Here is a 19,007-nt window from a genome sequence, read left to right as displayed (position 1 = left end):
CGGTGACTACCCCATTGGTCAAAGCTTTGGGAGAGATCGCCCCACTCTGAGTCTGCCCCTCCATTATTGTCAGCCTTCTCTCATACCCAACAGCTTCCATCGACTTCTGTCAGAACATATCACGACTGAACGACTCATCACAATGGCTGACAACGGTATGTCCAAACTATATTAATATGATAGTCTCTGCGGAGAAGAAATATCCCACAGCTTCACCCCCAAGCATACTGACTCATGACAGAACCTACACCCGCTGAGACCGCCGCCGCCACGGCCCAGGAGGCCCAGGAGCAAGCTGCCCTGCCTTACAAGTGGACTCAGACTATCTCTGAGCTCAACGTCACTTTTGATGTGCCCGGAAACCTCAAGTCGAGGGATCTTGTCATTACTATCAAGAAGCAGAGCCTACAGGCGGGTATCAAAGGTCAGGATCCAATCATCCAGGTATGTACACAACAATCACTCTCCAAGCCGTGATATCTTACAAATCTAACCCAACTCCAGGGCGACCTGCCTCACGCCGTCCACGTTGACGACTCGACTTGGACTCTGAGCACCAACTCAGATGGCACCAAGACTGTCGAGATCCACCTCGACAAGGTCAACAAGATGGAGTGGTGGGCTCACGTTGTCACTTCTGCCCCCAAGATCGACGTGACCAAGATCCAGCCCGACAACTCCAAGCTGTCGGACCTTGATGGTGAGACCCGTGGCATGGTCGAGAAGATGATGTTCGACCAGCAGCAGAAGGAGAAGGGTCTTCCCAGCTCTGACGAGCAGAAGAAGGCAGATATCCTCAAGAAGTTCCAGGAGCAGCACCCCGAGATGGACTTTAGCAAGGCCAAGATTCAGTGAGACCAAAAAAGTATATGATCGCCTGGAGTTTATAAAAAAGACGTTTCGTTCGTTGCTGTCGTGGTGCTTTATCATCTGCCTTTTGTTTCCATAGCAATTGCTGCACGTTCAAGGAAGGCATTGAAGTTTTTGACCTGTTGGAGCATTCCGCCTGCGGAGCTCGCTGAGCTGGCTTCATCAGTAATGCGTGCCACAAGAAGTTCAAGGTTAGCCAAATCGGCCTTCTTCTCTTGGGCACGCGAAAGTTCAGGGGCATCTCGTCCCCGTTCTACCGCCATATCTACATCGTGCATTATAGCAGAGGTGTCAAGTCGATGCTGCAGAGGTTAGCCAAGTGCTGAGAGAATACCAATAGTAACTTACCTTTGACTCTTTGGTATCTTCTTCGTGCTTGATGCGTACTGCATCCATTCTCAAAGCAACCTGTTCTCTCTCTGCCTTGAGACGTAAAATTTCTTCTCGTAAAGACAGCTTCTCTCGTTGCACGATTCGAACTCGCTTTCGAAGCGTCTGCCAGTCGTTCAGATGGATTGCCTGCTGAAGTAATCGACCGTTGAGTTCCTCTTTATACGCCTCGAGGGCCAGGATCTTTATTCGACATTCCTTCTTCTTGTCCTTTTCTTCTGTGGTGCTAAGCGTCTCATAGATCTTTGCAATTGTTCCATCAATGACTTCCAGACAGACCTGCGAAAAGACATCCACAACTGTTTCTCCATTCATTGTGAATGGAACATCCCCAGCGAGCTGAAGAGGATCTTCTTCTCCAGCCTCTTTGCCATATTTCTTAAAATTGACAAAGCGCTGCACGGTAATTTCGATAGCTGACCCGTCACTGACTCGTCGGGCTTTCTCGGCTTCCTTTGCTTTTCGCACCTGTTTCGGCAGTGGCTTTTCGCCCTTTCGCGGTTTTGCCTTAGTCGTGGCCTTCGGTTTGGTCGCCGGTTGCCTCTGTGTCGCCGGGCTGTCTGATGGTCGTCCACGGAGTCTCTTTGGTGCTCGTTCCTCTTCTTCAGCCTGTTCCTCGGGTTCTGCTTGTGGGGATTGAGACGGGGGACTCCTTCGAGGGCTCCTTCGAAGGCGTTTTTTACCAAGCGCTTTGGCTGCTTCGATCGCATCAATTGCTTCTGCGACAGCTTCTTCCTCTTCTTGCACATTCTCGTCTTCCATCGCAACGTCTTCTTCAACTGGTACCGCCGTAACATTTGGTTCATCTTCGCTTGGAGCGTCCTCCGTGAGCTCGTCATCTGCGGGAGCCTGATCGGGTTGGTCTGGCTCGTCCCCATCCTGGCTAACTTCTGTAGCTCTCGAAGCTCTTCTGTAGGACATTCTCGATCGAACTATCGTAGGACCCTCGCTTCGGCGTACTTTGTTAGCGAGTGGCGACGAAGACGGAGGTGCATTGTCTTGTTCTGCAAGCGCAGCATGTATGCGTGTGGTCGAGGACAAAGCGTCGATTTGCATGTTTTGCGCTTCCTCTGGAGGACTTTGGACATCTTCGGTCCTGCGACTCGAGGGTCTAGCATCTGATACGGAGCCATTCTCATTCGGCAAAACTGGTAACTCGATCTCGGGTTCATTCTCTTCTGTCGCTTCGCTGGATTGCGCTGGGCTAGGTAGCTCTGGTTCTGGCTCTGGTTCTGGCTCGTCTTCTGGTTCTGGCTGTGGTTCGAGCTCCGGTTCGGCTTCTGGTTCCTCCACCGCATCGATGGCGGGATCTTCGACTTCCGCCTCAGCTTCGCCTGAAGTATCCTGCGCGCCCTCTTCCTTAGATGTATCAGGCAAGTCGTATGGATCATCAGATCTTATTCTCGGGGACCGTCTTCTCGCGCTCCGTTGCGACGAAGGTGGCTCGTTCTCCAATCTCTTCCTCTTAGCAGAAGTATTCGCTGATGATGCTGGCGGTGCGGGCTTCGGAGCGGCAGGTGTCGAGCTGGCTATGTTAAGGCCAGCAATATCGAGATTGAAGTCGAGGTTAAAAGAGTCGTCCTGAATATTGGTGCGTCTGCGGTCGCATTAGCGATTTCCCTCGGATTTAAGGTCGATGTTTCGTACTGGGCACCTCGAAGACGCTCTTGTAGCCGCTGATCGCGGCCCTGCTGGCCTGTTGCTGGTATTAGCATTCGGTCTGATGTATGTCGTTGGGAGGCTAGTAACACATGCCTGTGGCCATGGCGGGGAATGATTGTAGTCAGTAATTATCGGCGCATCAAAATTCGTCAATTAGTGGCGGGTCAGAACAATGCGCCGTTGTGGTGTTGCGGCTGAACTTTTTCGATGTGATGTTGATGAAGTAATGTTTGAGATGCTAACGCGTGTGGGGAGACGCGTTCTGGATCCGCGGGGCATCCAATTAAGCCATGACCATCATGACAACAATCATGTCTCTCATGAGTATCTCAAATACTTCTATACACGAATTACAATTGCGCAATCGATTACTAAAAAAAAAACACTTTATGTAGGAAACTATTATTATACAGCGGTGGAAAACATGGTGATTCTTAGCAAACCACCGTTAAAGTAAACAAACTCAACCGTCCTCAGGGTATTAGAAGAATTGGCCCGTGGAGGCATAAGAGACGAAATAATTTGGTCACTTTTATGCTAGCTTAGACTACTTTATTATGGTAGCCTAATCCTTAGAGGATGATTCTTCTGTTAACCCACCTGATCGTCAAAACGGCTGTCGTTACTGTGCCGCATATTAAATCCATTCTATACTTTTTTTTACCATGATACATGTCTTGCTCAACAAGACTAGACTGACTTCCAAAATCATGCTTTCCCGACATAAAGCTTCAGTTCATAGGGAACCATTGCATCCTCTGTGTGTCGAATCGGTACCTGATTCCTTATTAGCCAGAGACTTGCACAAGTTAACTTTCTTGACACATACCCGTTGTAGTCAGTCTTTGATACAGCTGCCTTGCCATATTCTGATTCAAGCATTTGCTGATACCGGTAGGGAACTTTGGCGGGAACACCCTCAAATGTGGTGTCAAGAAGTGGGAATATGTACTTGTCCTGATCGCAAGTCAGTACAATTACCGCTCAAACAGCCAGAGACATACCTTGAACTCATGATCATTCTTGTCATACATGACTCCTTCACCCTGCTTGTGCCCAGGATCATATCGTGCAGCTGTAATGTCAATAAACAATCCATTCTGCATATCGATCCAACGAGCATCAATGACATTCTTCGAATCATCCCTCCCACGATGCTTGAAATGAGGATTTAGTTGCAGCTGGAAATAACATCCATCTGGACATCCATCGTACTGGTAGTAGTGGATGGTCATGTTGTGGTAGGCGGAAAGAAAGTACATATCCGCTTCAGTCGTGGAGACATCGGCATCCAAGTCCCATGGCATAACCTGGTGGCTTGGTTAGAAGATTTCACCGTATAACATTGAGTTCTCACCTTCTTTCCCCACCACCAACCGAGTAGAGAGCCATGCATTAACCATGTTTGGACTCCTAAATCTCGCATTGTCGCTAGGTATGTCTGCATGAGGACCTTGATGCGTGCATTCTGGGCAGCTGGTTCAAGAGCCTCGTCGAAATACTTGCCGATATAGTGTAGATGGCCTCTTGGCGTTATCGTAAGTACATGAACGGGATATAATTTGCAGGGCAACACTTACTGAGCCTCATCTAGTAGTTGTTAATAAGACATCGCAACTCTGAAAGCAGACCAAGACTGGTTGGTAACTTACGCCAGTATTTTCGTGGAGGATCATCTCTTTTCGCTAGCTTCTTCTCAATCTTTTCACCATCAGGTACAGTTAAAGCGGTGGCACAGGCAAGCCAAAGCACGGCGCAGAAGGCCAATAGCCTCATCGTGAGATTGAATTGACCGATGCTTGAGATAGTGGGCGCCTTCAGGTATAAATCGTGAGGTGACGTGGACTGGATTGAGGATGTTTCGCTTGAATCCGCAGGGGCTGGTCAAGGGAAGAGTTGCAGGAGTCACTGTGAGCTAGAGCGGCAGTGACATCCAACCGCTACGTCTAAGTCAAAGCGTTTGAATATTATTGAAGACAAAGGTTGATAAAAAAAAATTGGGAAAGAGAAGGCAATTGGGCATCCAGTGTTGAGGCAGAGAAAGTTGAGTTTCAACGGCAGTTTCAGCGATTCATTGTACAAACATTCATTAAGTTGGTGGCCCATGCTACAGTCCCTAAGTATAACCCCTGATCCCACCACATCCCGTTAGATCCGCGTCACCAATGGTAGCATCGAGGTCATATATTACAGGATATAAAATGTAGTATTTCTGATATATAAAACTTCTAGGCAATAATATTTGTACCAGTTCTCCAGGCATGCGTTTCCCTGAGGCGCAGCTGACCGGAAATGGTAACCGCCGTGGCTGAAATACCCCCGAGAGGTTGACGTTGACTTTCAGGTTCACCTAAGTCCTAAGGCAAGGGACCAGCACTGACGCAAGCTCCAGGCCCCCAGTTCCCCAGTTCCCAGGCGAAACGACTCCACCTCTTCTTCCCGTATCGCATCACCAATCCAAGCTAGAGCTGCCTAAGCTACCCCTACAACTGCACCACTCGACAACTTGTCTTCTTCATCTTTTCCTCCATCGCCATCAATTCTCGACCTCAAACTTGCTGCGGGCAAGTCACCATCCCGATAACCTCTTCTCGATAGCTCACTCTTGAGCAACCCGCCCTTGACAATGGGCGCGTGGAACGTACGCTGCGACACAACCACTCCAAACATCAGCGACTGACTGACATTCTGTAGCTCTTCCGTGTTCTGGGCGACTTGTCCCACGCCCTCTCGAAATGCATCCTCATCTTCGCCATCCACAGAAATCGCAGCGCAGAGGGTGTCTCCCTGATTACCCAGGTGCTCTACGCTCTGGTCTTCTGCACCCGATACCTTGATCTGTTCAGGGAGAGTGTGCCGTGGAACATAGTCTTCAAGATCTTTTACATCCTTTCGTCGATTTACATTCTTGCTATTATGCAATGGATCTACCCTCGATCCCGCGAGCGTGAGATGTCTTGGAAGATTGGTGCTGTCATTCTCGGTGGCTCCTTCATTCTGTCGCCTATCGTCATGCTCATCTTTGAGAGTGCCGAGCATCGAGGTTTCCAAACTGTACGTTATACAATCCCCCAAATCACGACAATGCTAACGTCTTCTAGTGGATGTGGGTGTTTTCTCAAATCCTCGAATCCGTCTGCGTCCTCCCTCAGCTTCTCCTCCTGAGACAGACAACCGTACCCACCGTTATCGACTCCTTCTACCTCGTCGCACTCGGCTCCTACCGTGCTCTTTACTGCATCAACTGGTTCATCCGCGAATTCGAAATGCACGGCCGAGGCCCCAACGTCATCTCCGTCATCTTCGGTGTCATCCAGACAGCTCTCTACATCGACTTTGCCTGGGTTTACTACACTCGCCAGCGCGTCAAGCTTCGTGGTGGTGGTATCGTTGACGCTGACGACATGAGCCGCAGCTGGCTTCTCCGTCGCATCTTCGGCAAGCGCTTCGTTAACGATGATGATGATGAGGAGAGCGGTCCTGGTGGCTTTGACGATGACCAGGGTGGTAACAGGCGCGGGGCTCGTCCCAAGTGGGGAGCTCGTGGTATCTCGGTCAGCGCAGACGACGGCGTTCTCGAGCAGGAGCGACACAACCGCAACCATGACGAATTCGGTGGTCCCGTTGACCCTGATGCCAAGATGCAAGACCCCGATGAGCTTGCGCGCGCGCTCGACGACGATGAAGACGAGAACACACCTCTACGACCCGGTCAAACAGAAGGTCAGCCCAGCGGTCTCCAGGGAGGCGAGGGCTGGCGCGACTAATCTGGGAAGCTTACAAGCTCAGCCTTTCATTTCCCTACAAGCTTTTACAGGATGAACTCGGACGGAGTATGACGGATTGTTTATTTGGAATGTCTTGAAAGGTACGACTCGATTTGCCATATGGTGAAACGTTGAATGCGGTGCATGGAATTGCGTTAGAAGAGATGGAAAGGCCAAGGTGGGCCATGATTTTTGGGTTAAGATATGTATACATAGCGGGACTTTTTTACAGCAATCTCAATGAGATTCAATCCAATTCAGTCACTTAAAGTCATGGTGTCAGTCACATTCGCGATGCGAATCAAGAAGGGGTCGATGTGTGGATATCATTCAGGCAAACATTGCCCATGAGCCCTTTCCCGCGCTCAACCAGTCCAGTCCAAAGCAAACAATCCCGTACAAAATCGCCACCATCCTTAGGGACAAACAACTCCTTCCATCATTTGGCGCCATCTGACAAGGACAGCCAGTCCTGTCTTTTGCAACTCCATCAGCAGCATTCCTCGCCGCGATAAACTCCTATAGTAACCAAAATAAAAGCTAAACCAAAAACGAACGAAGTAAATAATCATATAGTATAACATAACGTCTTGACCCATAGGGTATTTCTTTTTTCTTAGACAAAGCGCTTCTCAAACTCGGCGAATAGCTTTGGGCTGATCTCGTCGCTGCTCATGCCCTCAATCTCAACAAGGACGCCCTTCTGGGCATAGTGGTTCAGAACAGGCTCGCTTGTCTCCTGGAACTTCTTGTATCGGGCGCGGTAGACGTCCTCAGAATCATCCGGTCGCTGGATCAAGGGCTCGCCAGTGACATCGTCGAGTCCATGGACCTTTGGCGCATTGAAGCTGGTGTTGTAGACACGGCCGGAGGGTTCGTGGACCCAACGTCCGAGAATGCGCTCGAGAATTACAGAAACAGGTGTCTTGAGTGAGACAACAAGGTTGATGGGAATAAGCTTGTCGAGAGGTCCGGCCTGGGAGGCTGTTCTGGGAAAGCCATCAAGGATGAACGAAGCTGAGGGGTCGTTTGAGGCTTCGGATGGTCTGTGCCCGTCGAGAAAAGGTGCAGCGTTGATGAAGGATTCGACGCCAGCGTTGTTGTTGAAAGAGTGCTCGATTGCTGTTGCTTCGGATGAAAGGGTCATAACATCTGAACCATTCTTGGCAAGCCAGCCACGAGTTTTAAATTCGTTAGAAATAAGTCGTAGGATTAAATCGTCGGCCACAAGACCACCGGCCTTCATGGTGTTCTCGACCTTGATGCCTGTGGAAATTGTCAGCACTCGTCATGGAGGGGTTTGATCCAAAAACTTACCGAGTGGTGTCCTGTCCTTGACATTTCGACGAAGAAGATCACCAGTACTGATCTGATTGAGTTGAGGGAAACGAGAGAGCAAGCGCTCACTCTGGGTTCCTTTGCCAACGCCAGGCGCACCAAAGAGGATAACTCGAGCGGCCTTGTTCAGGTTCATTCTAGGCGACCTGTAACGATGAGGCCGTCGCGAGTAAAGTGCAATTGAAGAGCAAGCTTGGCGTAAGATTTAAGCTTGCTGCGTGATCAAAAGCGTTGCGTTTGAGTGGTGATGCGTCCAAATGTCGTTGCAATTTTAACGTTTCTTGTTGAGGTCAATGGTACGATGATTCGGCGCTGGCGCGGGGAGTTGTTGAGCCAGTAAACCCGAAATCGGAGGGACGAGAATAATTATATAGGCGCTGGATTTTGAGGCAAAAAGAAACAAGGAATAGAAGATTTGGTGGGGGAAGAGGCCGGTAGATTCGTACAGTATTATGAGAGAGAAGAAAAGTGAAGGATGAGGAGGAGAGATGAGTTGAGGATGGGTTGGAAGGTTGGAAGTGGGGGGGCTTTAAGATAGGGCGACAGAAGGCGCAAAGATGGTGTTGGTGTTGAGAGTTCGAGGCGCAAGGGTGGTACTTGCCATTCCACCTATTATTTGCTGGCTGATGAAGTACAGGTCCATGGATCACGGCGTTGAGATGGTTGTGGGACCGTGCGAAGCAGGAACGGTTGTCAGGGTGGGCACGGTAGTCGCTTCCGTGGCTTGCCGCTTGCACTTGGCCTTGGCTTCTATTGAGTCTGGAGAAGTCTAGATTATTTACAGTATCACAATGGATTTTACAGTTGTGCAACATGACGACACTGAAATCAGCACTTGATCATGAGTTTCTCTCATTGATTCTCCACCGGGACATTTCGGAGGCCGAGAAATGTGGCAGACCAGCAGTGGTGACAACGGCATTTCGCCTTAAGTCCGGAACATCACAATAAGATCGGAGGAAATGTGCAAATATTCTGTTTCATTTCTGGCTGTCATCTTGTCGATCTGGGGAAAAGGTGCAGGCTCTTCTTGGCGCCGTACATCCGCATCAATGACTCCCATATCCCCGTCCCTTTGCCCTTGGCATTAATTACTCTGAATCACAAGCTGATAGTACATCGACAGTCATCATATTGAAGAGGGTGTCGTCGAAACAAGTTGGCGTTATTCTTATTAACGGCATTCCAAGCACGTGCTACGATTACCAACCAGTCAAATTCGATTTCCAAGCACCCCGGATTTTCCAAATCCATGGCTGACGCTTGAGGAGAAGCACCTCGGCACGAGCAAAATGACGGTGCATACCCGTGGTTGTATCGGCCATAGGGTAGGACAAGATTCAATGATCAAGGTGGGCACGGGCGCGGTTATTGTAGAGCCGTAACTTGTTATGGCGTCACTGCTGGTTCTCATTCATTGCGGATTCCATTGGAGTATTATTCTCCAGCTTATCTTTATGCCTTTGATAGAAGTTGTGAATTCCCATGCAAGACAATGAGATTCAGGAAGGCGAAACTGAGTTGTTTACCTTAACCGCTTGTCCTTCTAGTCTAAGGATACGCTAAACAGTCTAAAATTCACCTAAAATGGCAAAAGCCTAATCACTGAGTTCGTCTCTTATGCTTTTAGTAGCAACGGCCTAGATAACGTAACGCGTACTTGGAGATTCTTCGTCTTCCATATCTTTGAAGGAGGCATACACTTGTAAAGCACCTTCAATACTCTGCACCAACCCAAAGAATATCGTCAACACAAGAACGAGGACGGCTACCCAGAATGTGTACCTGTTGATGAGACCGGTATTAGCAGATGACAATGTGCTTGCTTCTAAGGGACCGTACCATTGGACGCCATTCCGCCTATCATGCCACCATTGCGACAATGATTTCGGCTCTGCTTCGTCAAAGACCTGCTTCAACACGACAAGACGATCATTCCAAAATCTAAACCTTTCAGTTTGCCGATGATCTGTCTTTAATTGTCCACACTGGATGACTCGTCTATCAACGCCCGCGCGAGGCTGATTGACGAACCAATGCCTTGTTTTCTCGTCTGAGGATGGGAAGAGGAGTGCCAACGTCTGTAACGTCTCGTCCGCGAGACCTTTGGGTAGTAGGGAGTCGGTACTGCAACGACAAGTCAGCGGACTAACACATTGAGTGGTCGTGAAGGATTGTGAACCTCTGCTGTTGGGCGTATAGGAACGAAGCATGATGGAAGATGTGCACACGTTGATCATCATCGATCAATCGGAGATGGTCTACTAAGTTATCAGTCCAAACAATATCCAGCCCTGCGATGCGGCACAAGTTGTGCGCAGTGAATATCTTTTCCATCTTAACATTCTCCTTGGCCTGGGCAGCTCCAGGATCAAAGTAGGCTGACACAAAGCTCTCCAGGGACCCATGACTCCAACGGAGATGGCTTCTACCAGAGAAGCCGTACGCGAAGCTGCTGAAACTCATCATCAAGAGCAGACTGGCAGCCAAATCTATCGAGTTGTCGAGCATCTCGTCTTCATTATCGTGAGGCGCTGTGAGCTTCTCTCGCAGGTGTTCCTTGATGTCATGACGCAGCATTCCGCTCTTCAGTTTGTGAATGCAGTCGACCACATCACGGTGCGATCGCAAAGCCACGTATCGCCCACCGTTGTGAAGAGCCCTGGCGCATTCTTTGTTGTAGTATGTCCAAAAGGATTGTAGGTCTAAGTCCCTACTGTTGAGGTGTTGGTCTTGATGCTGATAGGCCCAGTACTCGTTGGCTATTGTTGCTTTGGTAAGTTGCGACAGCGGGTGATCCAGCAGACTCGAATCGAGCTCCGTTTTTTCTGCCATAATCACAATTCTAGTCGTCTTCTGGTATGTTTAGTTCACACGAAAGATCAGGGACGCTGACGGACTATAAGGCGGGCGAGGCAGCCAGCCCTCAGGTTGTTATAAGAATTGGCCCCCAAGAGCATAAGAGACGAAATAATTTAACCACCTTATGCTAGCTTAGGCTAGTATTTGGGCTACTTTATTTCTGTAGCCTAAGTCTTATTCTTCTAACACCCACCTGGCAGCCCTGTCGGGTGCATCATGCATGAAGCTGCATCCCGCTGCAATTGGGGGATGCTACGCCGCATCAGCGCGATGAGCCTCTACACACAGCCCCCAAGCTAAGGCTGAATCCCATCCATCAGTGTTGAGGGGCAATTCTCATCTTGAGAAACCATGTTTCTCATGATTTCCGCAAGATATCATGAGATAGGTACATTGAACCATGCCGCTGGAAATCGTAACGTCCCCTCTGCGATCCTGGGAGACTGGCATCGCCATACTCAGTGGCAGGTCGGTAACAAAACCTCTCGCATGGCCTGAACCAGAGTTGTCCGTCGGCCGCCTGATAGGCAAGGTTGGTAAGGTCGGAAACGAGCTATGCTGGGTGGCCAAAGGACCAGCGAGAGACGCATTCGCGACGCTGGCCCCAAAGATCAAGGCCTATCTCGAGAGGTCCGTCGAACCAGTATCGAGCTGGGTTACCTGGTCTATCTACATGTTCGGCAAGTCGGAAAAGACTGCCAGTCCAGCCATCCTGTTTTGCTGCGAAGTTGTTGCGCATCGTAAGCAGGTGAGAAGTGCAATTAAAGACAGCGGCATTCTCCACGAGTTTCCTGGTATCAAGACAGCCCATATGGCTCGACCGCCCGACTTCAATCAGCTCGTTCAGTTGGCAGACGATGGCACCGATCAACGACCTGTCTTTGCCTCCCTCACGAGCAACCCATGCGGAATGCCGTTGTTAGTTGAATCAAGCATGGGCGACGGAACTTGTTACAAACAAGCTACTGTCGGTGGCATCATCCAGTTGTCGGACAAATTCTACTACACCACAGCAGGTCATGTGTTCGACCCCGACACGGCCCCGAGCTACACAGAGGACGAGATCAGCGACGATGAATTCGAGATTGACGACGACGACGATGAGGTGGACGAAGTAGCATCGGCGGCCTGTGAGAAAATTTGGTTGGCACAAGCCGACAATGTCGCCATGAGCCCGCAATACGCAAGTTTGACTGAGGGCAGGATGCTGCAGCCACCACTCTCGCCGAGCATACAAGATAGGCAAGCAATACAAGAGGAGTTACAATGCAAGAGCCGTCGGGTTCTCGAAGAAGGACCTTCACCGAGCACGTTCCTGCCCCCACAACATCTGGGACACGTCTATCTATCCTCCCTCGACGAACCACCTTCTGGTCTCGACTACGCCCTGATCGAGGTGACCAAGCCCATTCACTGCACCGCGAACAAAATCGACTCTTCCTCCTTTTCTGCAAAGGGCGAAGCCACGATCCAGCATGTTGTCACAGACGGCCCCAAGGACGTCAAGATTCTGGCCTCCACCTCCAGAGGAACGCTTACAGGAGTTATGTCAGGCACTCCCCTGTACGCCCGCCTCCCTAACAGCAGTCTGTACCAAGATGTCTACAACGTCCTCTTGGACTCGCGGTTAGAAGCCGGGGACTGTGGCTCCTGGATCGTCGACGCCGAGTCTGGGAACCTGTATGGACATATTGTGGCTGGGTCCACGGATTCGGGCGCTGCAATTGTGATACCATTTGCACGCATATTCGAAGACATAGGAGCACGAGCAAAGCATCACCCTCGTCTGCCCCTCGCTGGGGCCGTATCGCATGATGAAGAGCTAGACTTTGCTACGAATCTGCAACACACCAAGTCCATCACGGCATCCTCTTCTAAACCATCGGAGTACAGCCAAACGTGGATTCGCGGCTTGCGAAGCCAATTTGAGAAGCAGTGGCGAACCAAACTATTGGATGAACTGAAGCAATCAAGGATTGCCCACCAAGCCTCTATTGAACAAGCAGTTCCATCTACTGAGGATGAAACAACTCCGCCCTATAGTCCGCCCACGGATGGAGAGTCGGTTCCGCGGTATACTGCAACTGACAATGGAAAAGCATTACTGCTACGACCCCAAAGCCGAAGACGAGTGCGGACACCGCTGTTCCCCCAGCCTCCGGATGTGAATGATCGGGACTCCCATAAGTTTCGCAGCCTTATGATATCCCTCTCCTTGACCCCAACGAAGTACGAGAACCCAGGGTTACTCGACGAGGCTCTGACCAGCATCCCGCTAGCGAGACTCTACATCGAAGCTGAAGAAGAGAGCATGATATTCCAAGCCGAAGCAGAGTCATTTGGCGATGGACGACGGCCTGAGTGGGGATACAGTGACTGCCTCATCCGGGCAATGCTGCGATGGTTCAAACGCTCTTTTTTCACTTGGGTAAATAACCCAGCATGTCCGATATGCTTGTCTTCAATGATTGCTGTAGGAATGACTGCGCCAACGTCAGAAGAGTCAGCTTATGGGGCTCGGCGTGTCGAGCTTTATAGATGTCCAGGGCAAAACTGCCAAACATACGAGCGATTCCCCCGATATGGGGACGTTTGGAAACTACTTCAAACGAGAAGAGGGAGATCTGGTGAGTGGGTGAATTGCTTTACCATGTTCTGCCGGGCGATGGGCGCCAGGGCGCGATGGGTATGGAACAGCGAGGACCATGTGTGGACCGAGGTGTACTCGGAACATAACAAGAGATGGGTTCATATTGATCCATGCGAGGAAGCCTTTGATTTCCCAGACCTATACGCCAGAGGTAAGTCATTACGCTGATTCATTGCCTGCCCTCTCAAGACATGAACACTAACATTACGTAATTAGGCTGGAGGAAGGATATTGGTTATGCTATAGCCTTCTCTATCGAAGGTGCTACAGATGTCACACGACGATATGTTCAAAAGGCGGAGCATGCAGCGGAGCGAAACCGTTGTCCAGAACCTGTCCTGCTGCACATCATGGATGAGATCAAAAGCCTCTGCCGCCAGAATATGAGTAAGGAGGAAAAAGCCCGACTGGAAGAAGAGGACAGATGTGAACAGCGGGAACTTAACGCCCATGTTGTTTCGAGTGTCACCGCCGACTTTATGGCTACGGCATGGCATCGTGTTGAGGGTTCTTCACGGAGACTTAAGACGCCGGGAGAGGCGGCGAAACGCAGGAGTGGGAGAGTGGAAGAGGGACCTTTGGTTATCCCTTAGATTAACGAATGTTCAAGTGTGATTTATACCCGATTGCTTTTGGTATGTGCCTTCTCATGGCCTTTTTAGTAGCAAATGGACCTAGAAATGCAAGAATTAAAACTGGGAGTAACACAAAGACCTCGAACTCTGCATGCAGGACTGGACAGGAGTCAGGGTATCAGAAGAATGGTCCACCGAGAGCATAAGAGATGAAATAATTTAGTCACCTTATGCTAGTTTAGGCTAACACTTAGGCTACTTTATTTCAGCAGGCTAAGTCTTAGAGGACCATTCTTCTGACATCTATCTACCTGCTTCCATCGGATCATATCGGACACCTAGTTAGCCCGCTTTATGACCTGAGGGAATGAATTAAATCAAGTCATTGAGGTATGGAGGAATCCGACATGGTCGGAAATCTGCAGGAAGTCGAATTGAGCAGTCTACGGATATGTGTCACTCGATTGGTGATGGTGTTGTACATCGTCCCGAGGTTCCTCTACGCACGGTCAATCCGATATCCAAGCTTAGTCTGGGTGAACAACGTCACCGCAATTAAGCTTAATTCATTTTCAAGCTTCTTTTTATGCAATGATTGACTACAATTGTGCGTTCCTTGACTTACTCACTTATAAGTTTGCTTACTTTCCTGATTTGATGCTGACATGGCTAAATACCCAATAACACCGCGTCTACATGCAAGTAATGTACATACATATAAATATACTGAACAATGCAATCGTGAATGAAGCAATTCGTGAAATGGTAGACATAATACATATGATTTCGAGCAAGTCTCTTCTCAATTGCCGTGACCAGTTCCCGAGCTTCAAATCGTGGGGTGTCGCATTGCATCCATGATCAGCGAATATAAACCCATCTTGATCGTAGCTGGAATAGAGTTGCATCGGGATGTGGGCAGTGGATCGTCTCCAAGCCGGCAACCTTTCTCCAACCTCAAGTCTGCGTTTGTCGAGAATATCTCCAGCAATAATGTTTACAGTAACTGAGGATGTCTCCATTTGTTCCAGGCTTGGCTAAACGATACATCCACTCAGTGGTATCCGTTACGTATGATATCCATGATAAAAGTCCACCCGGACAGGCGGTATGGTATAGCTCTGTTCTCTTTCCATCGACACTCGAGATTTGGAGTCATGGGATTCAATAAAAAGGGCCGAAAACTTGTATGTGCTCCCCGCATGTTTAAACGGTTTAGAGCATGCAGTCCCCAGATTATCCCCGCGTTATGGTCGAGTCATGCGAACCCTCACCCGTTTTAGTCACGTATTTCCGTCAAACCACCAGGTTTTACTCTCTTGGCATTGCAAAATCTTCTCTTTTTACGTCGTTATCCTTCCGATGTTTAGCCAGCATGTAGGCGAAGATCCGTCGGAAGGCATCGTCATTGGATCGGTCATGAGATGAGGAACTTTTATGTCCCCGATATACCAGGTATAAGAAAAGGTGACGTCTATGTTTTAGGGTGTCATTAATAAATAGTCTAAGCCCTGGTCTACAGCGGCCTAAGCTGACCTAAACTGACCTAAGTATTCTGTCTCTTAGCCCTGAACGGCCAACTCTGGTCCCCCGATTTGGCCAAGGGAATTATAATCCGTAAACTACGACATTGAATCTCATGTTCAGAGTTCAGACTTAAGCAGGCAAGGATCTTGACGGTCGGTCCGAATGAAGAGACTGATGATGGGATGAATTGCCTAACTTGACTAACACGACGAGATGCCAAAGATCGTGGATAGACTTGGACAGAGAGCTTCTCGAGTATATAACATGAAGTGATCGGCCATGTCACTGTACAGAACCAGTCGTCGGTCTTCTATCCATCACTCCTCCCTTCTACTTCACAATGTGGTCCAGTATTCTCCTCCTAGGAGGTGTCTCCATGAGCATCGCCAACCCGATCGCTCGACAAGATGCCAATCCCCCTTACCGAAACAAGACTCTCTGTATCGACAAGCGTGTTGATGACTTGATGTCCCGCATGTCCCTCGAGGATAAGGCTGGTCAGATGTTCCACGCTCGTACCAACGTTGTCAACAATACCTTCGATGAGACCATTGAAGGTTTTGTCACTGACAAGCGCATTACTGCGTATGTTCTGAGTGGTGGTGTTAATGATGTTCGTGGTGTCGCCAACTGGTATAACAAACTTCAGAGACTTGCTCTGAGCACACCTCTCGGCATTCCCATCACTATATCTTCCGACCCTCAACAGTACGTTATATCTCATCTCCAGAGGTTCATATGCTAATTAACATGTTCTAGTGGCTGGACGGATGAGAATGCTGTTTCCGTGGTTGCGCAAGGCTTCTCTCGATGGACTGAGCCTCTGGGCCTCGCTGCTATTCGATCACCCGAGCTTGTCCGTCAGTTCCACGATATTGCTCGAGAAGAGTATATTTCCGTTGGTATTCGACAGGCTCTGCATCCCCAAATCGATTTGGCTACTGAGCCTCGGTGGGGCCGTATCACAGGTACCATGGGTGAGGATGCCAACCTCACCAGCGCCTTGGTGGTTGAAGCCATCAAGGGTCTACAAGGCGACAAGATCGGTCCTCACTCAGTTATTGCCACTACGAAGCACTTTCCAGGCGGCGGGGCCATGGAATTAGGCGAGGATTCTCATTTCCCTTGGGTATGTCAAGTTTCTGGTGTTGTGGTCGATGTCTAACAACGAGCAGGGCAAAAACGCAACTTACCCCGGTGACAATCGGGAGTACCACTTGATCCCCTTCAGGGCTGCTATTGCTGCTGGAACCAGACAGATGATGCCCTACTACTCTCGCCCAATGAACACTTCATGGGAAGAGGTTGCCTTTGGCTTCAACAAGGGTATTGTCACCGACCTCCTCAAAGAGGAGATGGGCTACGAGGGTATCGTCGTTACCGATTGGGGCATCGTCACCACCCGATTCTGGGGCCTTGAAGAAGCAACTGAGCTTGAGCGTGCTCGTCGTGTTATAGAAGCTGGATGTGACATCTTCGGTGGTGAGACCAAGCCCGAGCTCATCATCGAGCTTGTCAAGAAGGGTCTTGTCCAAGAGTCTCGCATCGACGAGTCAGTCCGCAAGCTGATGAGAGAGAAGTTTGAGCTTGGTCTCTTTGACAACCCCTTTGTTGACGTTGAAAGATCCGTTCGCATTGCTGGAAACGATTACTTCAGCCGTCTTGGAAACGAGACTCAGCGCCGCGCTTTCACTATGCTTACCAACAAGGACGATATTCTTCCTCTTCCTCTTGCTGCCCTTGATGCCAAGTTTTACATTGAGGGTATGGAGGCAGAGGCTCTTGAGCAGCGCAACCTTACTGTCGTTGACAACCCCGAGGACGCTGACTACGCTTTCCTCCGCCTTGCCTCACCTTTCAAGCCCACCACCGCTCCAGGTCTGCCCGCGATGATCAACAACGGCAGTATCGAATACAACGCCACAGAAAAGGCTCGCCAGGCCAAGATCTACGCTACTCTACCCACCATCGTAGACATCCGTCTCAACCGTGCCGCTGCGATTCCTGAAGTTGCTGAGAGCGCTGCTGCTCTGTTTGCTAGCTACGGCAGCAGTCACGATGCCTTCCTCGATGTTATCTTTGGCACTGATGGTTGGGGTCCTGAGGGACAATTGCCTTTTGGTCTGCCTGTTTCTCAGGCTGCTGCCGATGCGCAGAAGGAGGATGTGCCTTTTGATGGAGAGCTCTTGTTCAAGTATGGACATGGATTGCGGTATAAGGATGTTTGTGAAAGTTCTTAGTGGGATAGATGAGATGTGAAATGATAATGATATAGCTTGCCTGAAGGGCTTTAATAAATATGAATGTGTATCACCATACTTGAAGACAGCTCATGTGAGTTGAACATCAGCTAACAGCCTTAGAGACAAAACATTTAGATAGCTCTTTATGTTGTCTTAGACCAGTATAAGTTAGGCTTCTTTTCTTAGTATCCCAAAGTCTTAGAGGATACATCTTCTGTTACCCGGTAGCCCACCTACATAAACATGCGTATCTTGAACCATTTCGGTCAACGTCATATTCTGATTTCAACACTTAAGACGTACGTGGGAAAAATAAACAGCCCAAATCCCTGGTCTTATTCAGCACAGACTGGCAAATACTTTGTCTCTTATGCTTTGAACAGCTCAAACCATGATATCAGAACCTGAAAGCGCCGCAGCAGCGCCTCATCCACCGACGGAGGTATGACTGAAAGTACTGAGGGTGAGGAGATCACTCCAACTGACGATACTGTCATCGTTTCTGATATCATTAATACGTACGATGCTCTCACCGATGATACTAGTGACAAGCACACAGCTAAGCTTGCTTCATTACCAAAGGGGTGGCATCGTATTGATGTCTTAATCATGCCGCAGGTTGCAAGTCATACAAGGCGAAAACAGTGATCACTTTACCAATTAAAATTATGGTAACTGGGATGGTCTGCCTTAAACAGTGAATGTTGTGGGGTGAAATGGTCTAGACCATGAGTGAGACCAGATGTGCGACGTTGCTGCAGACAATTGACTCAATTAATTGTCCAATTTCGAAACCAATCAAACAATAGGAGAAACAGTCTAAAGCGTCTGAACATTGTTTCACAATCTCCGAGGCGACTGGCCAATGCTGCTACGACAACTAAGCCTATGCCTGCAAGCAATCCCTTCTTAAATGAGGCCAGAAAACGAAGTCAGAGACTTGCAGCCATTGCAGAATCTCGGCAGAATAGCCCGGGATTTCTGGAAAAATCGCTGTACAAACACAAAAACGTAGCGGGGATAACATCGGGCTTTAGCCATTGTTGAGACCAATTCTCCGAGTTACAGTCACATGCAGGGGATGAAAAAAAGCACTCCTTCAGAGTCCCAAGTCCCAACAAAA

General features: G+C 49.3%; 8 protein-coding genes across 8 annotated transcripts; 4 read left to right on the top strand and 4 right to left on the bottom strand.

Moving 5' to 3' along the window:
* Positions 1-103: 103 nt before the first annotated feature.
* On the top strand, positions 104-1,241 carry B0J16DRAFT_346363 (HSP20-like chaperone). The gene is made up of 3 exons (XM_046128440.1): positions 104-155; positions 242-444; positions 505-1,241. The coding sequence occupies exons 1-3, from the start codon at positions 143-145 to the stop codon at positions 853-855; spliced, it is 567 nt and encodes a 188-aa protein (XP_045979733.1). The 5' UTR covers positions 104-142; the 3' UTR covers positions 856-1,241.
* Positions 891-3,108, bottom strand: B0J16DRAFT_167123 (uncharacterized protein). Its single transcript, XM_046122332.1, has 4 exons — positions 3,016-3,108; positions 2,908-2,956; positions 1,219-2,857; positions 891-1,172 (listed from the first exon to the last, which is right to left on the bottom strand). The coding sequence occupies exons 1-4, from the start codon at positions 3,023-3,025 to the stop codon at positions 927-929; spliced, it is 1,944 nt and encodes a 647-aa protein (XP_045979732.1). The 5' UTR covers positions 3,026-3,108; the 3' UTR covers positions 891-926.
* Positions 3,109-3,368: 260 nt separating this feature from the next.
* B0J16DRAFT_346356 (LicD family-domain-containing protein) lies at positions 3,369-5,118 on the bottom strand. The gene is made up of 6 exons (XM_046128439.1): positions 4,575-5,118; positions 4,503-4,512; positions 4,280-4,448; positions 3,927-4,232; positions 3,752-3,879; positions 3,369-3,699 (listed from the first exon to the last, which is right to left on the bottom strand). The coding sequence occupies exons 1-6, from the start codon at positions 4,696-4,698 to the stop codon at positions 3,654-3,656; spliced, it is 783 nt and encodes a 260-aa protein (XP_045979731.1). The 5' UTR covers positions 4,699-5,118; the 3' UTR covers positions 3,369-3,653.
* Positions 5,119-5,162: 44 nt separating this feature from the next.
* B0J16DRAFT_290485 (ER lumen protein retaining receptor-domain-containing protein) lies at positions 5,163-6,956 on the top strand. Its single transcript, XM_046124256.1, has 3 exons — positions 5,163-5,563; positions 5,617-5,976; positions 6,024-6,956. The coding sequence occupies exons 1-3, from the start codon at positions 5,549-5,551 to the stop codon at positions 6,687-6,689; spliced, it is 1,041 nt and encodes a 346-aa protein (XP_045979730.1). The 5' UTR covers positions 5,163-5,548; the 3' UTR covers positions 6,690-6,956.
* B0J16DRAFT_346353 (P-loop containing nucleoside triphosphate hydrolase protein) lies at positions 6,941-8,526 on the bottom strand. Its single transcript, XM_046128438.1, has 2 exons — positions 8,007-8,526; positions 6,941-7,955 (listed from the first exon to the last, which is right to left on the bottom strand). The coding sequence occupies exons 1-2, from the start codon at positions 8,161-8,163 to the stop codon at positions 7,306-7,308; spliced, it is 807 nt and encodes a 268-aa protein (XP_045979729.1). The 5' UTR covers positions 8,164-8,526; the 3' UTR covers positions 6,941-7,305.
* A 1,141-nt stretch (positions 8,527-9,667) lies between these two features.
* Positions 9,668-11,064, bottom strand: B0J16DRAFT_374231 (uncharacterized protein; the record flags this gene model as incomplete). Its single annotated transcript, XM_046130594.1, has 2 exons — positions 10,181-11,064; positions 9,668-10,131 (listed from the first exon to the last, which is right to left on the bottom strand). Exons 1-2 carry the CDS (start codon positions 10,860-10,862, stop codon positions 9,668-9,670), a joined length of 1,146 nt encoding a protein of 381 aa, XP_045979728.1. The 5' UTR covers positions 10,863-11,064.
* B0J16DRAFT_346348 (uncharacterized protein) lies at positions 10,962-14,236 on the top strand. Its single transcript, XM_046128437.1, has 2 exons — positions 10,962-13,690; positions 13,756-14,236. The coding sequence occupies exons 1-2, from the start codon at positions 11,290-11,292 to the stop codon at positions 14,130-14,132; spliced, it is 2,778 nt and encodes a 925-aa protein (XP_045979727.1). The 5' UTR covers positions 10,962-11,289; the 3' UTR covers positions 14,133-14,236.
* Positions 14,237-15,953: 1,717 nt separating this feature from the next.
* Positions 15,954-17,881, top strand: B0J16DRAFT_364064 (glycoside hydrolase superfamily; the record flags this gene model as incomplete). Its single annotated transcript, XM_046129917.1, has 3 exons — positions 15,954-16,349; positions 16,401-16,770; positions 16,817-17,881. The coding sequence occupies exons 1-3, from the start codon at positions 15,982-15,984 to the stop codon at positions 17,879-17,881; spliced, it is 1,803 nt and encodes a 600-aa protein (XP_045979726.1). The 5' UTR covers positions 15,954-15,981.
* Between the last annotated feature and the right edge of the window lie 1,126 nt (positions 17,882-19,007).

This window comes from Fusarium flagelliforme, assembly GCF_020744385.1.
Source record: "Fusarium flagelliforme strain FIESC 12 MPI-CAGE-AA-0113 chromosome Unknown B0J16scaffold_6, whole genome shotgun sequence".
NCBI classification, from domain to species: Eukaryota; Fungi; Ascomycota; class Sordariomycetes; order Hypocreales; family Nectriaceae; genus Fusarium; species Fusarium flagelliforme.
Note: the sequence above shows the minus strand (reverse complement) of the source record. Positions and strands in the feature narration are given on the sequence as shown.